The 22,603-nt window shown below is 44.6% G+C and overlaps 1 protein-coding gene across 1 annotated transcript in view; it reads left to right on the top strand.

The window, feature by feature from the left end:
* Nucleotides 1–22,603, top strand: part of MCOLN2 (mucolipin TRP cation channel 2) — a 416,948-nt gene that overhangs the window by 358,707 nt on the left and 35,638 nt on the right. Inside the window, exon 13 of the mRNA XM_086954049.1 lies at nt 19,017–19,147. Within this exon, the coding sequence (XP_086810175.1) occupies nt 19,017–19,147 (131 nt within the window). The remainder of the gene's footprint in view (nt 1–19,016; nt 19,148–22,603) is intronic.

Genomic DNA, 22,603 nt, shown 5'->3' with positions numbered 1-22,603 from the left:
ATTTTATTTCTTCATGGGGCATAATGAGCAGTCTTTCTTCAGACTTCCATTGGAATGTAAAATTGGCACGTTCTTTGCCTTCCGCTCTGTTCTTTCCTGCCAGTAAAGAAATATGGCAGCTAATTATCAGTCTTATCACTGAATGACAGAATATACTTGGAGGCAAAATGCTGCAATTTCCAAACCCTCCCTACTTCCTCGATGATGGAAGTTTGCCCTTTCACTTAGTTGTTCAGTTTTATTTGCCTTATGCATCTCCTACAATGCAGAACACGTTTGCAGCTACTGGTCATCTGATTCTTTTATGGAATAAAATATTTCAGTGAATGGCATAGATTATTGTCAGTCATTAGCTTGCTTGGTTGTCTGTAGCTTGCTTTGCATTTCTCTTCCTGGGCTTGTCCCTATCATGGAGCATGGCCTTTTAATCATTATTTTGGTGGGCTTGTATCTTTATCTTCTTCACTTTAAAGTAAATACTTTGTCATTTTGGCTCAGCACTCCATGAGACTGCATGTGTTTTCTAGCTCTTCCCTTTGTGCTTCTCCCCAGCTCCTTGACGGTCTTTGTTCTCTCCTTTGTGTGCTTTGCCCAATCTTTTGCTTTTGCCCTCCATTTGATTGGGCCCTGTTTTCTGTGATTCTATCTCCCTCATTATCCTGCTTTTTCCCTACTCTTTCACCTGGCCCTTCCACTCCTACATTGCCCCCACCACCAGAGCAGTCTTTTTTAATGAATATTTTTGGGATGGTCAGGCTCACCCGGGTCACTGGGTTTCCTAATTCTCACACGCACTGGGCCCTGGCGTGCATATATAAACCAATGACTCGCGTTTGGCGTGAACCAGGTGAGATTATACACGCTACTATGAGTAATCCGGGGGGTGACGTCTCACCACTGCTGATCATGTACCTGACTTACCACAGGCACATTACTCCAGACGCATCAGGAGCTAGCAGGGAATAGGTGACAGGGGTCCTAGAAGAAAAATACACTTTATAACCCAAAATATACTTGTCCACACTATGTTCCACAAAATGACCACAGACACCTGAAAAGTTTTGAGTGTTTATGTAGGAAATTTCAAAGTGAATATGTCAGTATTAGCAAAATACAAAATAACACATCAAGCATCAAAATCACCACCAAAAGGTAACTGTGAATTAAAGCAAGAACCATTTGAGTACACGTGAACACTAAGGGTAAAAATTAGGAACCAACTAGTCACTGCAAGGTTACGCTAGGACATGGGATATGAACGGGACCTATAACATTTATCTAGGCTATTATGCTATCTTGCTAAGTTCACGGCAATCATACTAAGGGAAAGGGAAAAACGGGAACATACTAAAAATATGACAGTTTGGCAATCTTCTAAAGGTGGGGAGAGAAGTGGAACAATTCTAATAAACAATTGCATATAACTTGCTTTTCAAGGTGATAGAGCAATATCACGGGCACGAGTGCTTTATTAAGAAAATGGAAAGAGAGAGAGAGAGAGAGACGCAAACCCACAGACTAATAATTACCTAATTCAGAATGAAGACCAACCCTGGCCACGGGTCAGTTGGAAGGACGGGGACAAGGACCCTCAGAAAAGGAATGCCAGAAAGCGAGCAGGTACAGCTCACGGACAGTCAGGACAGGATACCCCTCAGGATTTGGGATCAGGACTGGGCTCACCAAGGTACGACCAACACCCACAGCTTCAGAAGCAACGCCTGCGTTACCCCTTTCTGCAAGTAATCCGCCAGTAACCCCGATTGGGTTTTCGAATTTCCCAGCAAAGTGCTTCGCCAGCACTTAAGACTATTTCCACCCCTAGGAGTTTGTGGAAAGTATGGACAGAGTGCTCCGCAGCACTCAAGATTGGATCACCTATAGAGTTCGTAGGGTCAGTGACAGGTCTGCTACTCGGACAAGTCGGACAATTTTCCTAAGCTAAACTAGGGCAGTTATACTGTTTGGGGACCCTTAGACCACCCACCAATGTTGCAAGTGACAGTTTCGCACGTTATGATTGGTCAGAAGAGGTGACTTGGACATGGACACCTCCTAGAATTCAGAGTTCACATCATACATATTTAATTTTTCTTATCCGCCCCTTGGGTTCACGTTCCCATCCATAGAAATACAGTAATACAATGCAGTTCATAGTAGGTAGCAACAGTGTTGCTTCGCTCCAAGGTAAGATCCCTTCTCCTGGAGATGCTTCCCAGGCGCATTGGGCTTCAGGAGCCAGCTGGCTTGTTTCAGCTTCTGCGCAGTAGGGTTTCTCCCTGGTCACATGACGGTGCCCAGCAGAGCCTCAAGTATGGCTCCACTCCCGATTTTCCCAGCCCCAGAGACACGATACATGAAAAGTAAGCGAGAACAAATTAGAATCATGTATAAAACGATCACACTGTATACCGTGATAGATAAAAACACATCCCTTATTTTCTAACATCTATAGTATTACAGTTTAGTGCGAAAAGACAGATAGGCTAAAGCAGCAGTAGCAAGCGTAGAGCGTGGTAAGAGACAAGCGGCCATGTTTGCAACAGTGCGCATGAGCACAGATTCCCTCCAGAATGCGAGTGCGTCACATCACATGGGTATGACCGACGCATGCGCAGACTGAATTTCAGCGAAGCAGCCATTTCTTCTAGTGCAAGCTTTGTTAGTATGAAAAGACACACAGGCAAGCCTCTTGGGGACACCCATGTGTTGGGGAAAATGTAAAAATAAATGACGAACAGTTGGATTAATATGATTATACATTAAACGAGGTTCATGAGTGGGAGCAAGTCGCTTTACGTGCGAATCCTTGCTCCATCAATCCCCTCTTTGATGATATTTACTATCATCACTACAAGGAAACAGATGCCAACTCTCATTCTTCCATATCATTCATTTCAATTTCGATGAACTTATTGTTTATTTTTCTTTCAGCTTCTCTATGAGAGTGGTGATTCTTCACCTTTTTGTAAATTTCATTCTTTAATTCTTCTAGTTCTAATTCATCAATGTTTCTCTTCACTCCTCTCTTATTGGCAGTTTTTCTTTTGCACTTTTGACATTTACAGCAGATGAAAATTATCAACACAATCACACCTATTCCAAATATTGGCATCAATACTTTCCACAGGATATTTTTACCTAGGTTAGAAAACCAACTACCTATAGAGGAGAGACCTCCAGTCAGTCTCGTCAAGGCACTGTCAACCTCTAATTGTTTGAGCTCTTTTTCCAAATTAGTTATGTTCTTCACATATTGCTTTAATTCGATACTTTTGTCAGGAATGTAGGTGCAACAATGTTGCGCCTTCAGCATTCTACAGACTCCGCCCTCTTTCGCCAATAAGGTGTCAAGAGCAAGGCGGTTTTGCAAAACCATTGATCTGATCGCAACCATTTCAGTGTTGACCAGCAGGAATCCAGCAGCAGTGTCAGTAGATAACCGATCCACTACTGTAGACAATTTGCAGATTCTATGAGTGTTCAGAACTACCCCCATTCCAGGTATCAGTGCACTAAAGATATCACCTATAATTTCACCTACACTTTCACGTTTACTACGCACTAAGCCATTAGTTTCTTCATCATTGCTTCCAGCAGCGTTGTTCACATGGTATATTTTTGGGAAAACAATGCCAAAGTAGCAGCTTCCATACCAGTGATCCGGCAATTTGAAATAAGCCTTGTTCCCACATATATAATATATTCCGGGAAACACAGGTTCTGACCCATTTTTGAAACCCCAACCTCCAATTACCTTATAATTATGTTCACACTCGCTGGAACCAATGAATACATTGTTATAGTATTCTGTCCTTTCTCTATGGAGACAAAGTTTTCCTTTTCGTTCAAAATCCAGCAACAAAGCAGGATTAGCTTCGCCTTGTGAGGTGTTATCCATGTGCTCAGCCCACCTAGGGACCCTATTCTTTTCATCATTTGCCTTTTTCTATAACTTTTCCCTCCTTCGGTCTGCCATTTTTATGAACATCTTTTCCTGCTCTTGCAAAGAACAGGTCAGATTTTCCTGTCGTGCCTCATCTAAGTCTATGTCACCTATAGTCAGGAAATATTCTCCCATATAACGAGTTACGTCACTTTTAATATGTATAAGGTTCAGGTGTCCTCTAATAGGAAGCTCAGAAAAGACTACATCAGCATTTGAATAGTAGTACTGTAAAGTGCTCCTATAAAACAAGCTAGCTTATATACTACAGGAAATTCCATAGGTTAGGGGTAAGTGGTGATATGTCACACCTTCAGCTACAGAGGTAGGTAGCTTCATGCAGACATAACAGTCTTCTATTTCCATAGCTTCTACATAATGCACTAACAAGTTAGCAAAAACATTTAAATGCGTCCGGTTTCTCATCTTGTGAAAGTGCAGTTCACCCTCATCTGATGCTTCTAAATTCTGTCGTGCTTGTCTTTGCCTATCTAGAGTGTCATGTCGTCCTAAGCTCCGTGGAGTTTCTGCAGTCCGTGCAACGTCTGTGTCTAGTATTTCAGGTTCAGTAGGGGACAGATTAGGATTTTTACTTATCATAAAAGGTAAAAAGACAGTTAATCCTATCCACATTACTATTAGCATTGCTATACTACACAAGCATATCTTACAGCAAGTTTTAAGACACCCACATCCGGATCTCCCAGCTACGCTTGAATCAGACATTTTAGCTTACAGGTGGCCTTTGCGACCCCTCTTCTTCTCTTTATGCAAGGCTTCGCTCTGTTTTGTCTCAAGGAGGGTCTTCGTCCGAACTCTGATCAGTGACGGACTCCTCGTCACTTTTCCCACTGTGATGGGGCTCATCAATTTCTTCCAGCACCAGGTATGTCCATTCGGGGCTCCGATACAGTTTGTTCTGTTTCTTCAATCTGTCGCTTTTTCTCAGAAACTTGCCTCGGGCTGGTTTTCGTTCACTTTCAGCCCTTTCACGGTCTCTCAGTTTCTCTTCGACTGTTTTTAGTCGGAGTCTTAGCTTTTTGACGTACCTGGGTGTACTTTTGTTTCTGCGACTCTTAGTAGTTGAGGACACTTGACCTTCCTCGTGCACTCTCTTATTTTTCTTCTGGTGCTTGACAGAGTCTATTTCCCTCCCTGTCTGACTAGTTCCAGGTCTTTCATCTATTTCTTCTGCCTGGTCCTCTAGCTGGTCCTGTTCAGGTTCGCTTTGTGGGTTTTCTTTGCTGTTAGGTGAACTGGAGTCTGATTCCTGAACACGTTCATCTATTTCTATCTGCTCTGGTTCATGCACTTCGTTCTCTTCACTGTCTTCCGCATGAACCTCAGCCCTTACCACTATCTGTCCCTTTCCAGGCTCCGGAGTTTCAGGTGGAGCGTCGACGTCTTGATCTGTCCCTACTTGGCCTATTTCCTGATCAGGTGTGATGTGTGTCTGGTTGACCTGACCTTCGTCTTCTAGTTCTGTCTCACCTGGACTATCCCACTCACTGTCTAGGTAGGAATATTTCCGGGTTCGTATTGGATCATGAACCTGGTCGTCGGCGGGGTACCACTCAACGTCTCGACTTGTGCTTGGCAGTTCGATGTCAGCAAGATCCGGACTCTCTTCGGGAGTCTCCTCAGCGGTGCTGCCTTCAGCTTCAGTCGCGTTTTCTCCGGTTACCCGCTTTGTGTGGCTGGCATGGATCCACTTCGGCACACCAGCGCACTTTACAGCAGTAGTGGTGACAAGAATCACTTGTCTCGGCTTTCCCCACTTTGGTCCAAGGCAACTCTTCCGGGTGTGCTTCTTTAACACCACCCAATCGCCTGGTCGCAGCTTATGTGCTGGAGTCTTGGGCCAGTCGTCTTCTGTCTCTCCAATCTGGTGGGAGATAGAACGCACTTGGTCACCCAGCTGCTTGCAGTATTCTAGCACCAAATCATCAGTAATGCTTAGCAGTTTGTGTCCAGGTACCCATGCTTGTCGCATCACTCTCCCCATTAGTACCTCATGGGGGCTCAGGCCTGTTTTTCGATTTGGAATACTTCTCAGACTCATCAGCACAAGGGGCAAAGCATCTGTCCAGTTCATCTTGGTGGAATCACACATCTTCGCCAGCCTGGACTTTAGCGTGCCATTTATCTGTTCAACCACCCCAGATGCCTCGGGATGGTAGGCACAGTGCAGTCTTTGCTTCATTTTAAAAGCCTTACAGAGCTCTTCTAGGACGTCGTTGGCAAAATGCCCACCTTGGTCCGTTTCAATCGTTTCTGGGATCCCAAACCTAGGTATCAACTCCCTGAGCAACAGCTTTGCTGTAGTTAGGGCATCATTTTTCTTCGCTGGGTAAGCCTCCACCCACCGGGAAAACAGACAAACTATGACCAGGATATATCTGTACCCCTTACATTTGGGCATTGTTATGAAGTCTGCCTGCATCCTAACAAAGGGACCTACTGCCTTGCCGATGGTACTCTGCTCTACTACAGTCCTCTTTCCTGCATTGAATTGCTGACACACTAGGCACCTCTGGCAAAGCCTTTCCGCCTGGTTCCTGAACCTTGAATTATAGAACACCTTGTCAAACACACGACACATGGCATCACTTCCCATATGTGTTGGTTCATGTATCATTCGGACCATGGGATCTATCAGACTGTCGGGCAGCACGGGCATTCCACTTTTGTCTACCACCACACCGTCATTCCTCATTCTGCAGTCATTTTCACTCCATCTAGCTTTTTCTTCCCTGCCTGTTGACTGTTGTAAGTCTCTCAATTCATCCCACGTTGGCACAATATCAAACAACATCAGTTGGCAGCTGTGTCCACCCCACAACCCAATTTGGAGGGACATTTTGTGTCGGGCGCAAAATTGGGCAATTTGGTCAGCGTATCTATTTCCGCTGTCACATCATCATTTCCTGATCTGTGAGCCGCACACTTGACCACGGCCAATTCTTTGGGCAATTGAATAGCTTCCAATAATTCTTGTACCACCTTTCCGTTTCTGATAGGGGTACCTGAGGAAGTCATGAATTCTCTTTGTAACCACAGTTGGCCGAAGTCATGAACAACCCCGTAACAGTACTGACTGTCGGTGTAAACAGTTATTCTTTTGTTCTTTCCCCTCTTACAGGCTCTGGTCAGGGCGATGAGCTCAGCTACTTGAGCCGATTTCACTTCGCATAGGTAAGATGCTTCTATGGTGTCTGTCAACGTGACAACAGCATAGGCAGCACACAGACCCCCACTCTCATGTCTCAAACATGAGCCGTCCACGAACATTGTATGATCCCCATCAAGCAATGCTACTTCTTTGATGTCAGGTCGGGGCTTAGTGCTGAATTCTGTTAGATCAATGCAATTATGTTCCATTTCACCTTCGTCGTCTACTTCGAAGGGAACAGGTAACAGTGTGGCTGGGTTTAGGACATTGCACCGGGAAATGGTTACATTCTCAGCACCAATCAAAATTCTCTCATACTTAGTCAGCCGACTAGGTGTGAGATACTGGGTTTTGGTTCTTGTCAGTAGAATCACAACAGAGTGTGGAACATACACAGTGACAGGATGTCCCATTACAATATTTTCACTCTGTTCCAGGCTGACACAAGTAGCAGCTACCGCTTTCAGGCATCCGGGCAGTCCAGCAGCCACCGGATCTAAAGTGGCTGAGAAATACGCTACAGGACGCCTGACCAGCCCATGCTCCTGGGTCAGGACCGAGAGTGCACAATTTTCTCTGGTGTCACAGAATAGTTCGAACCGCTTGGAATAGTCTGGCATACCTAATGCAGGTGCGGTGCATAGACAATTTCGCAATGTTACCCATGCGGACATGCTTTCGCTGTCCCAACCGACTGGGTCTTCCACTCCTTTCTTGGTCATTTTTATCAAAGGTTTGGCTAAATTTGCGAAGCCCACAATCCACTGTCTGCAGTACCCCACAACTCCCAGAAACATCCTCACCTCTTTCTGAGTTCGGGGTAGGTCCATTGCTTTAATTATCTTGATCCTTTCTGTGGTGACCTTTCGGATCCCTTTCTCTATCTGGTGCCCCAGATATTTTACTGAGTTCTTACAGAACTGCAATTTGTCAGGGGATACTTTATGTCCTCCCTTTCCTAGGTGATTCAGCAAGGCGATGGTGTCGGTGACACAGTCATTTTGAGTTTTGGATGCCACTAGAAGGTCATCTATGTACTGCACCAAAACGGACTCTCCGGGCAATATTAGGGTCTCAAGACATTTCTTTAATATCTGGTTGAAAATCGAAGGACTTTCAGTGTACCCCTGGGGGACACGATTCCAGACATAGATATGGCTGTCAAATTCAAAACTGAAAAGGAACTTGCTTTCAGGATGCAATGGGATGGAAAAGAATGCATGGCACAGGTCAATGACAGTGAACCATTCTGCATTCCAAGGGATCTGATACAAGATTACTGCAGGGTTGGGCACAATGGGACAGCAAGGTACAACAATTTGGTTTACCTTGCGCAGGTCCTGCACTACTCGGTATTTCCCACTAGGCTTTTTAATCCCAATGATAGGCGAGTTGCAGGGACTGCTCATTACTTCTTCTATGATTTCTGCTTCGAGCAATCGGGTAATTTCAGTTGCGACTCCTGCCTTTACTTCTGCACTCATTTTGTACTGTCTTGTTTTGGGATATACTGCATTTGTCTTTATGGCTATTTTAACTGGGTCCACATTTGCCATTAAGCCTACATCTTTTCCTGAGAAATCCCACACTTCTGGAACTACTCTTAACTGCAGTTCTTCAGGCAAGTCTTCAATTGACAATGTTTTGATGTCAGCATCGGGTCTTACTAACATTAGTTTGTACAAACCATCTTCATCGGGGGTCTGAACCTTGACGCCCTTTGATGAGCAATAGATGGTACAGTTCATTTTGCACAGCAAATCGCGACCTAACAGGTTCACGGGACTGGAATCACAGACCACAAATCTGTGCATTTCTTTAAAGTTTCCTATGGAGATTTCCATAGGCTCGGTTACTGGAGTACTTATTATCTGATTTGAAACACCCACTACTTGGATAGCTTCTCCCGAGAGGGGTAGGTTAGGAACATCCACTGTTCTCACAGTGGACCGGGTAGCACCAGTGTCCAACAGAAAGGTGATGTCTTTGCCCTCAACCTTCCCTTCAATGTATGGTCCAGTCTGGTCTACCGGTAAGGAGGCGCCAAGCACGCACTCCTTGTCCTCCCCCCTCAGGCCCCGTCAATCTTGTTCATCACAGAGGAAAGAATCACTCAACAGGTACTGTGGAATTGCTGCATTGCTTCCATTCTCTCCCTCCCATATCTCTGCCCTTTCATTCTGCTGGCCCTGGTTCTTATAATTCTGTCTAGGAGCGCGAGGTACTGGGGGTAGCTTTACCTGTTGCTGGTTCTTTTTCGTCCCCTCTTTCTGCACCTGTGGATTTAAACCATTTATAGGGGCGTTACCGGCCTGCAGATGTGGACACTCACCTCTCCAGTGCCCTAACTGGCCACACCCGTGGCAGGGGAACTTTTTCATAGCCTCTTCCCGACTTAATTTGGCCCGGGGCTTCCCTTCTCCCCCAGCAGTGGCATTCTGAGCATTATTACTAGAATTCAATTTACTTAACTGTTTTTCTTGCTGTTCAGCCAACTTCACTTGTGCCCACATCACCTTTTCCTTGAGGGCCTTCTTTTTATTCTCGATTTCATCTTCGCAGTATTTTGCATACTTCAGGACATCATCTATGGGTTTTCCCTGCCAACTTATTTTATTATCTCGAATCCATTGAGATATTTCAGGCCTTAATCCTAGCACAAATCTATAACTGAAATGGGTCATGTCTTTCATGTCCACATTATCGATACCACTGTAAGTTTTGAATACTTGCAGTAACCTTTCATAAAAAGAATGGACAGTTTCATCACGTTCTTGGGTTGTTCTGTCTATTCGGGTCCAATCTGTCTCCTTTGCGGGCACCTTTTTCTTAAGGTACTGTATGACCTGGTCATATTTCCTCATTACTTCGGGTGCGGGAGCTCCGGTTTTCTCATCTCTGGGATATTCATCATTGGGCCAATCAATTTCAATTTTGCAGTCAGTCCACAGATCTACAGGGACCACAATGTCGAAAAACCCATCGAGGTCTTTCAAAAGACATTTCTGAACTTTTATGAAGCGTTCTACCTGCCTGTACCAATCAACAGGCTTTTCCCGTAATTTCGGGAAGTCATTTGTAAATGACACAATATCCTGTCGGGACCAAGGGACATGGACATATTTTCCTCCCGGGACTTCTCTCATAGGACACAATTTTTCTGTTGGAGTTACTTCTTGTAGCACGAATTCTGAAGCCTGAGACTTAGCCCTGCTGTCTTCCTTTTTCTTTGCCCACCGGGTTCTCCATTTTCCCACTTCTCCCCATTTCTGCAATAGTTTCAGTAATTCCTTTATCTGGATCTGTTTCCCTACCACATTCAGGCTCTCTAAGTCTTTATCTGAAAAATCTACTCTGTAGGGTTTCTGAAGGATTTTGGAGCGACTGACATCGATTCCCATTTCTGTGGCTGTGTCCATTATCCTTTCATGGAGCAACCTAGCATTGCGGGTAAGATTTTTGCTGATAAACAGTAACTCTTCTTCACTGTATGAGTTTAGGCGCTCTACTCCTACGTTTCCAGCCATCATTTCCTCTATTTCTATCCTTAGTTTATAAATTTCTAATGGTCTGGACTGGGGAGTGGTCTCTTTCTCCAGCTCTTTGGTCCATCTGTCTAGTTCTTCTGGTGAGACTACTGTGGCACTCCTAACCCCAGATGCACCTTCAATCAGAACCTCTTTTGGCTTATTCTGACTTCTTGCCCCCGACATGCTAGTCCTAGGTTCCCTAATGGGCAAATCCATCAGAACCACTGATTCACATTCACTTTCTTGATCGTCATCTATGAATACTTCCTTTCTCGGGGGTGGAATGCTAGGAGTAGGCATTATTGGGGAGATAACAGGAGGACGAGGACTAGCCAGGGCATCCCTATAAAGAGGAATAGCGGGTCCAATGGTTACTGGGATAGTCAGGGAGTCTGGGTGGGGATGTATCTGTGCTATTGTTCGGACTAAATCCTCTCGCTGCCTGGCCAGGGCTTCCTTTTCTTGTTCTCTCAAACCCTTTCCTGTGGCATTGTCATGCAGTACTTGAGGTACCAAGGGAGGGTAAATACTTGGGGCAGTTGGAGTGACCAATCGTGGCGGTCCTTCTCCAAACGGCTGATAATTCGGGACTGCGGATTTTGGTCTGCAAAACCCATCCCCTTCGCTGGTTTTACTGTCTGTACCTGTTCCATCTGTCTCGCTATCCCTCCGACATCTGGGATATTTGGCAAACGGGTTTGGTGAATTCAAAGGCTCAGACTCGGCTGCATAGGGAGGGGGGTTTTTCATCAATAAATCTTCTAGGTACTCATCTTCTGAGTCCCCTACGGGCATTAAGTGATGGTTTTTTTCTGTGCTTTTTCCTTTTCCTTGTTCTAATACCCCCATCATTGGAAACAATCCCTCTGTCATCATGCTTTGTCTCCACTGTTTCATTTTCTGCTCTTTGGTTTCTCTATGGACCCTCGGATACCATTTACTCACTCCCTTGTCCATCCGGGGTCTATCCCTCTCCAAAGCCTCAATCTCCCACTCCTCTAAGGCTTCGTACTGGGTCAATCTGGGTCTGGGATGCAATTCATTCATGCGGGTCCTTAAGTTAAACAGGATCCTACCATTAAAGGTACCATCAATAGGAAAGGCCAGAACTCCGTCATCTGCAGTATACTTTGCCCAATTTTCTAACCACACACAGGTATGATATCCCTTTTCAAACATCATGAAGGAAGCAGGAGTATTCGGTGGAGGAATGATCACACCCTCTCTTGTTCTTATGGGCTTATCGGTCTTAAAGAAATTCTTTACCTTGTCGGCAAATGACATTTTTCTCTTTATTCCATACATCATGTGCGGTCTACCTCGTATAATCTGTTCCTTATAGAAGCCTAAGTTCTGTGGATTAGGTAAGAACTCAGGATACCACATGTGCCTTTCCAGGCTCGCTTCTAACTCGGCCTGATTAATTTTGTTTACTTTGGTACTTCCAATGCTGCGCGACTCTTATTTTTGTAGCAACCAATCAACACGGAGGGTACAAAAACCCTTATCCAATGGGTGCGCGGCCTTCCGCGAGACCAAGTCCCACACTCCGGCACTCACCCCTCCCTTACAAATTCGGCTTCACTACACACCCGCTGTCCTGACCAATACCAGCGCGGCACGGAGTGACGTCAGAGCAGCCTTCCGCCCAACTCCCTCCTTCACAAGGTAACGGAAACTCTTCCTAAAGTGCGAGCGCAAAACTTAGTAACTAACACACAACGTCTGCCACTATGTTTGAGTGTTCTAAATATGTAGAAAAATGTCCTCTCACTACAAGTAAACCACTTCTGTCTACTTTTCATTCACCCTGGATAGACTTCTTTGCCTGTCCCTTCACACTAGTAACATAGAACCCGTTATTCTTCTGACTCATCCACCTTAGCCGGGGATATGTACTGAGCCAGGATTTCACCAGCGAACTATCTTACTTACCAGACAAGCCTCTGAGACCCTATTACTCCTCCCACATGTGACCCTTTCTAGGTGATATCACAAGGGAAGTTTTATACAAAGGACTCGTGGCTATCAATTATTCAGATATGAAAAGATCCTAATTAGTGTTTCCAGGTATTTCTTCACCCTACACTAATAACTCGAAACCAGTGACTTTTCCAGCTGATCGGATTCTACTCACCGTCAGCTATATACTTCCCCGGGGATTCAGACTACACTGAACGCTTACAAACAGTTCTTGGTTAATACGACATGTAACATTTATAGCAGCAATGCAAAAATCATATACATTTATATATAAATCCTTAAAACATTTCAAAATATTTGACCCAATACAGTAGAAAATCAGCAGCACATTTTATTTTCACGGTTTGTTTATCAACTACCCTGTCTACCCATCTTAACTAGTCCTAACCATAGCTCTGCTACCAGAAAAATTACTGATAGAGCGCGCAGTTCACCCGGGTCACTGGGTTTCCTAATTCTCACACGCACTGGGCCCTGGCGTGCATATATAAACCAATGACTCGCGTTTGGCGTGAACTGGGTGAGATTATACACGCTACTATGAGTAATCCGGGGGGTGACGTCTCACCACTGCTGATCATGTACCTAACTTACCACAGGCACATTACTCCAGACGGATCAGGAGCTAGCAGGGAATAGGTGACAGGGGTCCTAGAAGAAAAATACACTTTATAACCCAAAATATACTTGTCCACACTATGTTCCACAAAATGACCACAGACACCTGAAAAGTTTTGAGTGTTTATGTAGGAAATTTCAAAGTGAATATGTCAGTATTAGCAAAATACAAAATAACACATCAAGCATCAAAATCACCACCAAAAGGTAACTGTGAATTAAAGCAAGAACCATTTGAGTATACGTGAACACTAAGGGTAAAAATTAGGAACCAACTAGTCACTGCAAGGTTACGCTAGGACATGGGATATGAACGGGACCTATAACATTTATCTAGGCTATTATGCTATCTTGCTAAGTTCACGGCAATCATACTAAGGGAAAGGGAAAAACGGGAACATACTAAAAATATGACAGTTTGGCAATCTTCTAAAGGTGGGGAGAGAAGTGGAACAATTCTAATAAACAATTGCATATAACTTGCTTTTCAAGGTGATAGAGCAATATCACGGGCACGAGTGCTTTATTAGGAAAATGGAAAGAGAGAGAGAGAGAGAGAGAGACGCAAACCCACAGACTAATAATTACCTAATTCAGAATGAAGACCAACCCTGGCCACGGGTCAGTTGGAAGGACGGGGACAAGGACCCTCAGAAAAGGAATGCCAGAAACCGAGCAGGTACAGCTCACGGACAGTCAGGACAGGATACCCCTCAGGATTTGGGATCAGGACTGGGCTCACCAAGGTACGACCAACACCCACAGCTTCAGAAGCAACGCCTGCGTTACCCCTTTCTGCAAGTAATCCGCCAGTAACCCCGATTGGGTTTTCGAATTTCCCAGCAAAGTGCTTCGCCAGCACTTAAGACTATTTCCACCCCTAGGAGTTTGTGGAAAGTATGGACAGAGTGCTCCGCAGCACTCAAGATTGGATCACCTATAGAGTTCGTAGGGTCAGTGACAGGTCTGCTACTCGGACAAGTCGGACAATTTTCCTAAGCTAAACTAGGGCAGTTATACTGTTTGGGGACCCTTAGACCACCCACCAATGTTGCAAGTGACAGTTTCGCACGTTATGATTGGTCAGAAGAGGTGACTTGGACATGGACACCTCCTAGAATTCAGAGTTCACATCATACATATTGAATTTTTCTTATCCGCCCCTTGGGTTCACGTTCCCATCCATAGAAATACAGTAATACAATGCAGTTCATAGTGTTGCTTCGCTCCAAGGTAAGATCCCTTCTCCTGGAGATGCTTCCCAGGCGCATTGGGCTTCAGGAGCCAGCTGGCTTGTTTCAGCTTCTGCGCAGTAGGGTTTCTCCCTGGTCACATGACGGTGCCCAGCAGAGCCTCAAGTATGGCTCCACTCCCGATTTTCCCAGCCCCAGAGACACGATACATGAAAAGTAAGCGAGAACAAATTAGAATCATGTATAAAACGATCACACTGTATACCGTGATAGATAAAAACACATCCCTTATTTTCTAACATCTATAGTATTACAGTTTAGTGCGAAAAGACAGATAGGCTAAAGCAGCAGTAGCAAGCGTAGAGCGTGGTAAGAGACAAGCGGCCATGTTTGCAACAGTGCGCATGAGCACAGATTCCCTCCAGAATGCGAGTGCGTCACATCACATGGGTATGACCGACGCATGCGCAGACTGAATTTCAGAGAAGCAGCCATTTCTTCTAGTGCAAGCTTTGTTAGTATGAAAAGACACACAGGCAAGCCTCTTGGGGACACCCACGTGTTGGGGAAAATGTAAAAATAAATGACGAACAGTTGGATTAATATGATTATACATTAAACGAGGTTCATGAGTGGGAGCAAGTCGCTTTACGTGCGAATCCTTGCTCCATCAAGGCCACACATTTATGGCAGCCTCTATAGGAAGCTGCCTCTTTATTAAGCATGGGCGAATTTTGCGGATCTCGCGTTCGCGAATTTTGCGGATTTGCGAACTCGCAATCCGCAAAATCCGCGAATTCCCGCGAATTTGCGGATTTTTTTTTTTTGTGTTCGCCCGTGTTTCTGCCAGTTCGCGAGGGTTTTTACAATTTCGCAATTTGCGAACTTACCTGTCGGGTCGCAAGTTTCGCGAACTTGTTGTTTCTACGTGTCCAGCCTGTTTGGGACACTCTTCTTCATCACTGCCACTCTCTGTCACCACTGCCACTCTCTGACTACTCATGCCACCCTCTGGCCCACCCATGCCACCCTCTGTTTCATCACAGCACCCTCTGGTTGTCCAGTCAGTGTACATTATTGTGGCAACGCAAGCACACCTTCCCTGCCTCAAGTGACCTGAATTAATTTGGGGCTGATTAATGTGTCACAGAATATTTTTTTAGCTGGCACCTGCTTCCTTAGTGCTTCCTGATTAGTGAACTTTTGCACTTGCTAAGTGCTTTCATTGTTGCAAAATTAGTTACAACACCTGCCCTGCCCCAACTGACAATAATGAATTAGGGGCTGATTAATGGATTTGAACTGCCAGCCTGGCTCCTGCTTGTCTCCCTTAGCTGTAATTCAGGACCTTTGTGGCATATGTGTAACTATTCTGAGGTTCAGAGCAGGGTCACATAATAGTTGCAACTGGCAACTGAACTCTGGAGGGGCCCCTCAGCAAGCACTACAGGAAATGGCTACTAATGATGAGCCTGAACTTTTGAACCTGGTAAGTAGTTTCAGTTTTGATTAGATCGTATTTCTGCAATTTGGCACTTATTCGCGGGGCGCGAAGTTGTACTGGGAAGCCGCGAACTCACGCGAACAGTGCGAGCAGTGCGAGCAAAATCCGCTGCTCGCGGATTTGCGGATTTTGCGGGAGATTCGCGAATCTCGCGGATTGCGAATTTACCGAAAATCCGCAAAATCCGCCAGCGAAACGGATTTTCCGCCCATGCCTACTCTTTATATGCTATACCAAAATGAGGTATGTCATGCAAAGAGTCCAGGGATTCCCATATGAGTGACCAGGCACTTATCCCAAGGTGTTTTTCTAGGTGTTGTGTGGTCGAGCAGCCTTTGGCTTATCAGAGAGGAGGGTTGGACATCTGTAAAATACAAGCAATATCCCATAAATGATGGGCACGACTTAATGAGATCCACAGCAATTTATAAAAGTAACATTCTTTTACATATATATTTATATACACCAGAATCAATACGATATGGTAAGTACTTTTTGCAAGAGATTTACTTTGTTTTAAAAAGTCGACAAAGGGTATTTTTCAGAAGCTGCAATGTTATCCTATGGGAGGAAAAACAAGTATTGCATTGAGATTCAGTACAGCGACTTAAAAGACAAATCACCTGGACATAAGATGGAACAGGGTAGCTCCAGCAGGTCACCCCCAGTGGCACTTAGGCATCCAGGTACAGTGGTGCAATTCACTCTTGGATGCACAATGTTAGTCTATATGGATTGGTCTTTGTGAAAGAGGCAGCAGGTTTTGACTTGGTGGCTAGTCTGGCTGAACCAAGCTAAAGGGCTCAAGTCTTGCGATGCTAGGAGATAGGGGATAGGGGACACCGGCGGTCCTCTTCTCTGTGGGCCAGGGCGGCCGGGTGCAGTGGGTCTGCGATGTCTGGTTTCTTTGTCTGATAGCACTCGCTGTTGAGGAGGCCTGCAAACTGAGGCTGCAGGCGACGTCGGGGAGTTCAGGAGGGGTGAACCCAAAGTGGATTCTGTCTCTTTAGGGCTTGGAGACCACGCTGACACAGTTGGCCCACTTTGAATCATGCGGGGGACTCAGACACAGTGGTGCTTGGCTGCATCGGGTAGGCGGTTCCAGAGTCCTGATTGTTGTTTTTGGCGTGCCTGCATGATGCAGGGGAGCAGCTATGCTACTCCCCTCAAGTTCTCGAGCCTTTATTGAAGGCAGGCCTTCCTACCAGCTTTTGAGGCAAGATGAGATTTCTTCACCACAGTTTCAACAAGGGAACAGCAAGCAGGACGGCAGGGCTGGTGCCAAGTCAGTTGCTTTTCTTCAGTCTTCTGCTTTCCCCGCTTTTCAATGTCCTTCTTTGTAGCTCGTCAGGATCTGATCTTCTGGTGCCAGGGTCTCCCCTAGATACTGAATTTAGGTGTGTTCGGGGAGCTTACAGTAGTAGCCAATGGGCTACCAACCCCTGAAGACCCTGTGCTTATTTATGACAACTTCCTGTGGGGAGTGGGCATAAACTTGTCTCGGAGTTCTTAAGTTTGCCATCACCAAAGTGGCTAACTGTGAAATTGTCCTCCACTTCAGGTAAACCACCTTAGGGGTGGTACTGACCTGAGGGTGGGCATGCCTATCTGACTAGCCAAATTTTCCATCTGTCCAGGTGCCAAAGGGCCCTGGACAAAGGGGTTCAGCTTCTTCTCCTGTGAGAGAAGCCTGATATGCATACCAAAGGCGGTGGGCTCTTTTAAGCTCCCCTGCCTTGAAATGCTAATTTGCAGGTCATCCTGTGGGCGGGGGTGTAAGCACCCCCTGGCTGAGCAGGCTTGATTTCTGTCCACCTGAGAGCAAATGCCCTCACCCTTGTTGGTCAGACTCTTGTCTCTAGTGGCAGACTGCCGACAACCAGTCAGCAAGCACACCAGTAGCTGGTAGGTTTTTAAGGGGCACTTCTAAGATGCCCTCTGTGTACATGTATCAATAAATCCAACACTGGCATCAGTGGTGGTTTATTAATATGAGATGTTTGATACCAATCATCCCTGTTTTTAGTGAAGCCATCATGTAGCTTAGGAACTCATTTTCACTGGTGTCCAACACGTACTCAAAAAGACTTCCCTGTGCGCTTGTACTGGCAGCATGCAGATAGGCCCTCATGTATTATAGCGAGCCCTGCCTTAGGGCTTTAAGGCCTGCTGTAGTAGTGACGTACCTATATACTGCATGCAGTGTCTGTTGGCATGGCACGCAGGGATGTGTGCCCTGACATATTTTCACTTTTGTCTGCACCAAGACACGCAGCCTGCAGTGGCAGTCGTTTTGTGTTTGGTGAGGGGCCTTCAGGGTGCCACAATTTGTCCTTCAGCCTATAAAGGTCTCTCCTAGCCCTAGGGGTACCTTTTAATATTGACGTACAAGTATTTCTGAAGGTATTTCCAATTGAGGTACAATTGTACAGTTTGTGGGAAAGAGATCTGGTACTGGGGTCTGGGTTAGCAGGAAACCAGTGCACTTCCAGTCTAAATCACATCAAATACCAGGCAAAAAGAGGGGATGACAATGTCAAAAAGGAACTTTCGTGCTGCTTCATTTTAATTATTTATGTATTTAAAGATGCAGCTCGAATCCGTACATTAAAACAAAATGGTTCCTGCATTATTTAGTAGGCTTGCGCATACGTCATGATGCATACACTTATGTCATTATTTTACCCATTTGGCCATACTGCACAGCATAACCAAAATTATTTTGCAAAGCTAATTGGTTCCTATGGCGAGACCTATTGGCTTTGCAAATACTTGTTTCTTTCTGTAGTTATTTCCCCCTCAACAGGAGATAGGTGAGGCGCTAAGGATGGACCGAGCAAACGTGGTAATATGTCCAACATGAGATGTCACTGTCGGTAAAAAGAGACTTCACCTGCCTTTTAGTGAATCGATGTCAATGATCTGATTAACTGTTAATTGCTGTGGTAAAATAATTTCAGTGCCTTGTCATTCTCTGAAAAGAATAAAAAAAACCTACTCGCTAGGAAGTCTAACTATAACATGCAAAAGTAACGGTAAGTTTTTCTTTTACTTCATTCATTGTTTGTAGAAATACCAACAGCATGGATTTCCAGCAACTGACTTGCACGATTTTCTAAGAGAAAGCGATGGTGTATTTAGTAGAGACAACAACAGAAAAGAAGCTATGTCATCCCTTCCATTTAATTGCTGTTGTAAAAGGTCTGTATGGCTTATGTTCAATATTCTTCAAATACCCTGTGGTGTATAATGTTAATAAAAGCAGGTAGGTTGATGTTTAAATAGGTTGCTTTATAAGCAACTATTACAGGTTACTCCCATTGTGCACCTATAAACTACTGTAGTCAATAACGTAATAGTAACGTTTAACGATTTTATATTGGCCATTTTAAAAACTGTATTAAATTGTCGATTGCATGAGTTTCTGTTTGGAAGCTGTGGTTCATGTTCCGGATATAAAAATAAAATTGTGCAAAATGGCGCTCCAGTTACACACAACATAGCACTTTTCTCTCACAGTGTCCTGGTCTGTGATAACTCCAGGTTTGTAAGGAAGTGACGAGCTCCCATCTGGTCTCCTTATCCGAGGGTGAATCATTGCTTTATGACCTGCTACAAGGCGTGATGTCTATAAGCAATGGCTTTGATTGCAGAGTTACTTTCATGGGTACGTAGTTCGGGTGAGCTGATAGAAACAGAGGCAATATCACAATAGGAAGATATTTGAAGTGTGTTCCTACTAGAGCAGGAGGTGGAAGCCTTGGAAAGCAAAATGTCTCTCTTATCTGCCCAACAGTTCTCTTAAATTAACTCAAACGATGATGAAAATCATTCAGACTTTTCTTACTGCTAAATATGATCAAGTGGTGATTGTCCAAACACAGAAGCTGTTCAGTAGCACTGGTGTTTTATTGTGTAAGAAGGACGCAGTATTGATTATCAATATATGGTGTAAATATTATTGAATACTGGTGGCTTCCAAAATGTTCTAAATGCTGAATTATATGACTGCCCTGGAGGCAACATTCAATTTGATTTCTGTAAGTACATCCAAAGTCATCTGTTTGGGTGCCAATGGCCCACGCAATTACCAATTCCTTCTAAAGTGGTTGGGGGTTCTATTTCAGGCTTGCCTGTTTAGAACGACAGTATTTTGAATGTGATTGTGACCTGGTCAGTGACCACAAAAGGCTTTGCAGATATAAATTCTATGCCACTTTTAAAGAATAATCATTGTCCCTTAGTTACTGTGTCTACTTTAAATTTGGACTTGCACTGCACTTTTAGCAGTCTGGTATGACATTTGGGGTCTTCATTAATGTTATTTTTTTGTGCTTATCCTCTCTGATATGAAGGTTGCCTTCAACCATGCTGTTTTTCATCTGTCCTGCTGGTCTTAGATCTTGGCCATCTTCCTTAATTGTTTTAAGTACTTTCTATTGAAGTGCAATTCGTGACTGTGGCAGATGGGGATGCGCTGTATAATTTTAGTGTCACTGGCTGCGGGGTCAGGCTGCATTTTCCCCTCCATGGTCAGTATCTGTGGCTACCAGGAGGCAGTTCAGGGATGGGACATCCAGGGAGTTCCTTATTAGGAATACAGCACCATTGGGAATGGCGAAGATAAAAACATTACAGAGCATGCAATGCACCATTCTCATTACTGGATTCCCTGTCCCTGGATTGAGTTTGTCTGTTTTCAAGAATCTAGTAGTGGCATCCTCTAAAGTTGCTGGAATTCACCTTTTTAAGGAAGATGCTCTTGGAATTTTTGACTGTTCACCACATTGACTCCAGGGCCTTTTGAGACTCTGACAGTGAGAGACTGCTAAATAGCTTGATGCACGTTCTTTTTCCCCTGAACATGGTAAATGTTTCCAACAAGCTAAATGGCATCTTTGCCTTTTGTGTAATCCCACTGCAAAGTGTGCAAAATGAAAAATAGATATTCAAAGAAAATACCCCACTGTTGGCCAAACGTTTGCCCAGCTAATTAAGGCTCTAAACCCTGGTAAATGGGCTGGTAGCAGCCATTTCACAATGGGTTCCATGCCTCAGTGGTGGAATGTTAAAGGGATAACTTTTTCACATTTGCATAATCAAACTAACATCACGTATGCGAGCTACATGTGTGCCTTGATGCATCTGGGTCCACCCGCATAGTGGTCAGAATTAAATGTGCAATAGTAAAAGATGAACTGAAATGCCAGGTTGTCATTCATTCATATTATGAGTTTGGTTTGGAAGCATATGTAGCCTAATTTCACATTACTAATTTTTAGACACAATAAAAATCATTGGTGAACATGTCTGTGAGAATTTGGGTTGTTAGTTGACTGGGGTGTGAGCTCTAGTTAGCCATCAACCTCAATCCCTTGCAGGGTGAATCACAAAATTTCACCAAATTAAGCTCTGCTTGACCCTTGGTAGCTTGACACAAAAAGAGGTCCGGCTTAACTTGGAGGCAATGTGTGAAGTATTCATGCGGCAAACAAACAGTAATAAAGTGAGAACACAACATAAGAAAAATCTTACACCTCTTTAGAAACATAGAGTAAAGGTTATTAAATTATTTGACACCAAAACAACAAAAATCTAATTGGAACTGGAGTTATGAATTTTTAAACTTTTTTGTAAAAACAAGCCTCTAAAAAACCAAAGCACCAACCGAGGACATATTGTCGCGTGAGACCGGGTCAAAGTTGAAAAATATGGGTCCCGCGATGGAGCGTGGTTCAGATACAAGAAGTGGATTGGGCGCTGTCAGCACTTACCTTCATACTTGGAAATCATTTTGAGAAAAATGCTCTGAGAAGGTAAAGTTCAGCAGGGCAAAGCTGTGTCCGAGGCACGATCGTTGTCGTTGTGGAGTCATTAGTCAAAGCCATGGTGACGATTTCTATGTTCAGACTTAGTCTCTATTTGTTGGAAGTCAAACATCTCTAGCAGAAAAAGGCAGAGGGCTTTAGCCACAGAAGTTCCAAGAGGCCCGATACCCCGTTTGGCCAAGGACTGCTGAAAAGGATTTGCTGCTGTGGAGATGAACGTTGTGGCAAAGACCGAGAAGTCAATAGGACTGGTGATGCGACTCACACGGATAAGCGAGCAGGATGTTCCTGGCCTCCTGATTCTCAGCAGTTTATGGCCAAAATATTTTTATGGCCTCAGTTTTGGGATTTTGCCATGTGAGCACCCTTTAGCACAACTACCAAGGGTCCAGCACTGGTGGCACCACTTGTGGGTTCAGGACTCATTCTGACTGGGTCCAGGTTCAAGATGGTGGGAGACTTTAATGTACATGTGGCTTTAAACAGGAGGCCAGCAAACTAACCCTTGGAGTCACTCTAGTAGTTCAGGGTTCAAGTGAATATGCAGGGCTGGCCTCTGAAAGTTCAAGGCAGCAAAGCAGTCTTTTCAGGTAGAGCAAAGCAGTCTTGCAGAATGCACAGCAGGCCACAGCAACAGGCAGACGTTTGAGTGTCCTTCCACAGGTCCAGGAGTGAACTCAAGAGTGGGTATAAAGATCCTGTTTTTTATCCTGTTGCCCTTCTTCTGAAAGGTGGGAGAAGCTTCTAGAAAAGTTAGTTGCAGTGCATAGAATTTCCTGCCTCCCTGCAAGTTGGTTACAGTGACAATGTGGAGATATTAACAGCTAGA

Source organism: Lissotriton vulgaris, chromosome 1_1, assembly GCF_964263255.1.
Source record: "Lissotriton vulgaris chromosome 1_1, aLisVul1.2, whole genome shotgun sequence".
In the NCBI taxonomy this organism is placed as follows: domain Eukaryota; kingdom Metazoa; phylum Chordata; class Amphibia; order Caudata; family Salamandridae; genus Lissotriton; species Lissotriton vulgaris.
Note: the sequence above shows the minus strand (reverse complement) of the source record. Positions and strands in the feature narration are given on the sequence as shown.